At 48.9% G+C, this 6913-nt stretch overlaps 1 protein-coding gene across 1 annotated transcript in view; it reads left to right on the top strand.

Annotated features, from left to right (window-relative positions):
* The window catches only part of LOC126574864 (protein scabrous), a 50107-nt gene extending 43755 nt beyond the window's left edge, over positions 1-6352 (top strand). The window contains exon 5 of the mRNA XM_050235261.1: positions 2574-6352. Coding sequence (XP_050091218.1) covers positions 2574-3521 — 948 coding nt within the window. The 3' untranslated portion in view covers positions 3522-6352. The remainder of the gene's footprint in view (positions 1-2573) is intronic.
* The last annotated feature ends 561 nt before the right edge of the window (positions 6353-6913 follow it).

Consider the following 6913-nt stretch of genomic DNA (forward strand, 5'->3'; position numbering starts at 1 on the left):
TGCCCACTGGCTACGTCGCTCTGGTAGATGGAAATGAAATGAACGGAATTGGTGTGTGTCCGGCCCTGCCTGCCCGTGTGTGCGCGCGTGAGGTGTTTTCTAGCTGGCAAAAGGGATGGATCGTTTCAATCGCGAATGCCAAATCCCACATAAAGCCTAGGCTTGCATGTCTGGTCCCTGTCCTGATTCCGGGCACAACTACTACTCCCTACCGCAACCCCACTCTGGTGGAACTAATGGAAATATTCGATACAAATTTCCCCCTTTACTACCGCGCACTAGAGAAGGAATGCATTGAATGCAACTAACCTTTAAGACGGGTTGGTGGCAACGAGAGGGCGTGGGTGTGAAAATGAAGCCGAAAATCGGTTCCGACAGTTCGTGCGAGCGAGCATAGGGCACCCCTTGGCTTGACAGTGACAGGAGCGTGAAACCTGTCGAGTGCACCAGCCAGCTAGCACATAGGCACTTCATCACTTCTACATTGCCGCATCCATTTATGATGCAAATGTTCGCCCTGATCCCATGGGAGGTAGGAGGAAGGAAGCAAGGGCCTATGCATCGATTGTCGAAAACAGGGAAAACGCAACCTTCGGGACCGGGAGTCGCTGGTCGAATGGAGATCGAATGGAGAACCGAACCGAGGCTGTTGGCGTACCAACGTAGCGCACCTTCTGTGGCTCACAAGTGGCCCTGGCTGTAGCTGTAGCCGGACAACACAAAAGAGGCTGAAGTGGCACTCGGGACCTTCCCCCCCCCGGCACTAGGCACCAGGTACGGGAAGACCAGTCGGACGGTCGGTCGGCTGGTTGGTCTCATGAATCCTTTTATCCTTTTTGTTGCCAATCCCTGGAGTGTCCGGCGTCCCGTGGTGGTGTGTTCGTGCTTGAGTAATGAGATGTGGCCAGCACACAGCACAGCACCGTCGGTGTCGATCGCTGCTGCTGCTGGTGTTGGGGCTGAAGTGCAACCGGAGCCTCTTGCTGTTGGCAGACGAACCCGATAAGGCTTGCCGGTGAACCCCGATGAATGCTAAGCACGGGATTATGAAGTGTAACCATAATGTTTCCATTCGGTTAGGGCCCTGAAGGACCGGTTTCTTTCCTCGAAATGTCGTTTACCCTGTGCTCGAATTCCCTCGTTGGGTTACCATTCCTGGAATGCCGATAAGTGGTGATGCATTCCAGGATGGTGATTCCATGCCAGGATCTTCCACGGGGAGACAATGATTTCGATGAAATTGGTGTGTGACTGACGTGCCAAATCGATGAATAATGGAATGCATTAGGCATCTCTAATGCAAAACCTGTCCCATGATAGTGTCAAAGCAAAAAAAGGGATTCGATTGAACGACTCGCGAACTCTCGCTGGAGCTGCGAAAAGCATCAACTGATCTGTCAACGATGCAACTGTCAGCTGAAAGGATTGCTTGCGATGAACATTAATACGAGTAGTCAGTTATTTGAATCTTGATCTGCCAAATTCCATTTTGAACATTCTCCCGCGGGAATGCTGTTCTTACCTCGTATATAATGCATACAAGTTCTGGCAGATAGCACTCTCAAATCGTTTGATCGACGTGCCATTGCTTGGCTGATTGCTGGTTGGATTCTGGCACAGACTGGAACTGCACTAATAGAATGTGCATCTCAGAAGTTTCTGCTTTTTAATTAAATCGGGTTACTTTTCCAAGAACAGTCTACTTTTTTGACACTTCCATCAGCTTCCATCTGCTTCTTGTTTGCTGTTTAGTTGCGCCATAGATAGAGTTAAGCGTTGTCTTGAAGTAAGAAGAGAAAGAGTTACACTGACGAAAGAGTTACTAACTGATTTGAAGAAAATCAACTGAATGGAAATTTAATTAAAAGCATAGCGGAAAGTGAAATGCGATGCTTTTCCCAAGCACATAATTGATGAAAAACTATCGGCAGCTGAAGTAGTAACTAAGGATGGAAGTTAGTAACCGGTGCAGGTGTGCATTTCTACGATTGCCCGTCATTGGTGCGTTTTGCAACGAATCATCATCGGTCCCTGGAATGGAATGATAACTAGTATCGGCCTAACGATGAACGTATTGCAAGAATGTGCTGGATTGATTTACCAAACAATTGCTTCCAAAAACTTCCTCGCTCTCATGTTCTATTCCACGTAATTTCGGTTCTACTTCCATTACATCACTCGTACGATAACGCTGCACTCTGCTTACAAGAGAAATACACCATGCATTCATTTTAACAGATTTTATGAATACATTTGTGTTGCATTTGCTCCAAAATGATGCATCTGCTCTCGTTCATAACCACAGAGCTCTGCTCAAAATGGATGTTTCCAATTCCAACCATCAAACCGTTTGGAGTGTGTAAATACTGGCCACAGGAACGTAATTGAAACCAGCTATCAGTATAGTGGTCTGATGGTCACTTTCCTACCCAGAAAATATCGAACCTCAAATGATGCACCGCCCCGGGCATCAATCACTTTCCGACTGACGACTGCTGCTACCGTCTGCTTGCTCATTACATTCCGTACCCTCACATTAACCTCATTTACTTCTCTTCCCCCCTCTCTTCTAGCTCGAAGCTGACTCGAAACCCGCCGAAGGGAACGCTACCGGTCCGCACCATCACCTGACCGAGCTGGAGCGTACGACGAAGCTGGTGCAGCAACTGGAAACGGTGCAGGCGGAGTACGAATCGATCATCAACAAGCTACCGCGGGACTGTAGCCAGATCGAGCGGCTGCGAGGTGCCGGCCAATCGGATCAGGCCGGTGACGGTGGCCTGTACCTGATCGCCCCAGCCGAACAGCACCATCCGCTGATGACGCAGTGTTTCGGTGAATGGACGACGGTACAGCGGCGCCAGGATGGTTCGGTCGATTTTAACCGTTCGTGGGAAGACTACGCCCAGGGTTTCGGAACGCCGGCCGGCGAGTTCTGGATCGGCAACGAACCGCTCCATCACCTGACGCAGGACAATTGCTCCCGGTTGCGTATCATCATGCAGGACATCTACGATAACACCTGGCATGCCGACTATGCCACGTTCCGTATCGGTTCCCGTGAAGCTGGCTTCCGGCTCGAGCTGGGCGGTTACAGTGGTAACGCGTCGGATGCGTTCGAGTACCAGAACCGGATGCAGTTTTCCGCCATCGACGTTGATCGGGACATTTCGAACACGCACTGTGCTGGGAACTACGAGGGTGGCTGGTGGTTCTCGCACTGCCAGCATGCCAACCTGAACGGCCGGTACAACCTGGGGCTCACCTGGTTCGATGCGTCGCGCAACGAATGGATCGCGGTCAAGTCGAGCCACATGATGATTGCCCGACGGTCCGACTGTGGACCGGTGGAGGGCACCACCACCACCACCACGACCACGACGACGACAGCGAGGGCGACAACAAGCGGGATCACGACGACGGCAATACCGGGTACGACCGTCCGGAGTCTTGTGCCAGGAAGTGTTCGACGAAATCAGCACCACGACGATACCACAATTCGACCCTTAATGATGGCCTAAGTTTCTACAAGTCTCACCTGTCCCATCTGCGGGCCACAAACTAATTGATTGTGGCCTCTCTGTCTCTCTTCTCCCTCCCTGTCTCCCACGGGCCCAAGGATTACTTCGCTGATTGGGCGGTGACCGCGCCGCCGCCGTCATTTGTGGCATTCATCAACGTCAACTGTGGGCCAATGTTTTGCATTTTCCAAACGAACGGAACGAGGAAAACAAATATGATTTCCATAACCTTTTCTTCACCGGAAGGTGAAGGCAAAGGCCGCAAAGGATCCCTGCGGTCGGCTAGGTTTACCGTGCAGCGGGTGGTACATTGATTTGATTGACAGCCGAGCGCGAACCAACCAAGTGTTTAGATTGTTTTCGCATTTCGTTTTTCGTCTTCCTTTTTTTTTGGGCCCAACGGAAGTGAGCTTTAGGCCACTTCCTTTCTTTCGCTCCGTAGCATCAGCCTATCTGGTTCTCTCTCTGCACGGAGAGTGTAACAGCAACATCAGGCACCAAGTTACGCAAAGTATTATTCCAGAAGACTACAAGAAGGAAAGGAAAACAAGAGAAAGAGGAAGGAAAAGCACAGGAAAACGGCCGCGTGGCACATCGTTTGCCACCACCTGCCGTGGTTTTGGCTCGGAAAGCATTAAAAGTTGCAGAGCCAGCCCACCAGCCAGCCAGCCGGCCGGCCAAGTGACGTGCGGGCTCATTTATTACATTTTCCTCCATTTTTCGCACCTCGAGCAGTGTCTGCGCGCTCTCTCTCTCTCCCTCTCGGTCATCGATCCTCCAGCTTTCAGCTTCTATTTTGCTGCACCATTCCGGGAGATGCTGCCCAGCTTCCTCCATTCTGCTGATCCGGAAGCCGGCATATGCTTCCATCCGGTCATTGGCAGTGTGGTCGCTTCCTCCCAAAAAAAAACACGAGGTGTTGAAAGCCAAACACATCGTCTTTACCAGTCTAAGAGATACTCGGTCGTACCACGGTAAGCGTACCGGCGGCAATAACTCAGGCCTGGCAGGCTGGCAGGCTGGTTGGCTAGGTTCTCGCGTTTGTCGTTGGACGCTGGAATAATAGTTTCATTTCTGGCTAGTGAGCTGGTGTAATCCAAAACCCGTTTTTCCGGCTGCTTGATTTATGAAATTGTCGCTCTTCGTCGTCTCTTCCTTTTGCTATCTTTCTCCTCTCTCGAATGGCCGAATGGCGTCGATAACAGCTGCTGCTGCTGGTGGTGCTGTGAGCGCCCGTGGATCGAGTCGGGATCTGTGTAGTGGCCGGATGTGCGTCGGTCTTATCTCGCCCAAATTTGCCTCCTATAAGCCCTGAGTGAGACCTCGGTAAGGTTGATGTCAGGCAGCAGGATACCAAAGATTTTATTACTTCACCGCTTCACTCTCCCTGTCTCCTTCCCTACTCTTTTTTGCTCTCATTTGGCCGCCTTAAATCGAGCAAACGAATCAAATCAGCTTGCAAAGCATCCGGACGACCCGTGGGAGGGGTATTGTTGGGACAATTTACCGTTATCTTTACCGCTAAGCTCCGCAAAACCCACAATCGAATACATCTTCGTCGCCCATACGTCATGATCAACTATATTAGTCCAACTAGAGCCAACTCCACACGGGTGGAGTCTGAGCTCATCTTGCACACTCGCTCCCCCCTTCCATTCGGTTACGTCATCGACAGTTAAAGGGCTCTGGCGTAAGGTGTGAGTGTATATAAGAACAGACATCCTCGACTTGCAAGGTACAGAATGATGTGTTCTTGATTGAAGAAGCTGGAACAGAATGGACATTGTTATGAGCTGCTGATGATGAGGACACGAAGTCGAAGCAAAAGGAAAACACTTCCTATACCATCCATTACAATCCATAACCCCTCGATAGCATTAAGCCAAAAAACCATACGCACTCTCTCTCTCTTTCTATTTCTCTCTCTCTCTCGTTCACCCTCTCTGTCGCTGTACGACTGAGATGATCGCTTTTGCGTTCTGTTTGCCGATCATAAATGTACAATTCCCACGTCATCATCGTTGGTTGTCGATAGATTTCAATAAATGGCGACGCAGCGTCGTCATGGTGACCACGTGGCTTGGCATCTGCGCAAGTGAAAAAAAAATACTGAAAACACAAAAAAGGAACAAGCTACGATGACGACGGCGAGGACGAATAAATGAGTTTAAGTTATATATTGCGATTGCGCTTAGGATTAAGCAGAGGATTGAGAGAGAGAGAGTGAAGAGAAAAAAAAACTTTGTATATAATGCCTACCTTTTAGTGTGCGTGCGTGTGTGAGTGTTGGTGTGCGTGTGCATGCCCTCCCGCGTGTTAATCCGCATTGGATTGGTTGTATTCCGCCCGCGCGCGCTTCCCCGACGCATCAAATAGTCAAATGTAGTATGTAAATGCTAAGAATACCACCCGAACACCCCCCCTCCGCCCCCTCAAAAAACCCAGCCCCACCTTTAGCGCGCGATTGAATGTGTTTCAAACCGTGGTTCCCGCCTTCCTCGAAATTAGCAAAACACATACACAGATACGCAGAGAACAAAACCAAAAATGATTAGCGACATATCCCGTGGTAATGGCGGCTGCTGGGCTGTATGGTGGCGATCGCGATGAGTAATGTTTTAATGTTTATGTTTTAAAAAGAGCAAAAAGCCCCGTTCCCGATTTGAGGACACCGTTTGAATTCGCGCAGCAGCAGTAGCAGCAGCAGCAGCAGAGCTCTCTATTATAGGATCAATGTAAGGCAGGAAAAACAGTGAAGGAAACAAACTTCCAAACTCAAATACACGTTAAAATGAGTTGAGGATGGTTTGATGTGGTGTGCGTAGAGGAGGGTATTGTTTTAAGAAGGAAAAACAAAAACTGTAACAATAAAATGCTATCGAACTTTTTCTAAATTTGCGTTGGGGAAAATTTATTCATTCGCCGATCTGGGTTCCGAAAAGTGGTCGCTTCCATTGGGAATCAGAAGGAAGGTAAGTTTTGTTGGAGCATCAGCCGTTTGTTCGCATTGCATTGATCAGATATTCTGTTCCAAGAATATTTAATTCTCGTTCTCTAGAAATATCTTTTGGTTCTTGGCTCTTGGCTCTTGGAACTCAGCATTGGCATACTCCAGCAATGGTAGCATGAAGCAAGATAATTTAGTCCATGATTATTCCAAGAAGTATGTTCCAAGAGGCTTTACGCCTATTTTGTAAGCCCTAGAACTTCATAAATGAATTGTTCAATATAAGGAAAATGTTTTACTGGTACGTATTCCAGACCATGCCGACAACCGATGGTCGAATTGTCCAAAGTTTCAGCTAAAAGCAGCAATTTTGCAAATGATTGAAGTTCGTTCGTTCTCTTGAAACGTTTGTACGATCATCTTCTCTTGCTGGCAATTTTTAATA

The sequence above is a fragment of the Anopheles aquasalis genome, chromosome 3 (assembly GCF_943734665.1).
Source record: "Anopheles aquasalis chromosome 3, idAnoAquaMG_Q_19, whole genome shotgun sequence".
Classification (NCBI taxonomy): domain Eukaryota; kingdom Metazoa; phylum Arthropoda; class Insecta; order Diptera; family Culicidae; genus Anopheles; species Anopheles aquasalis.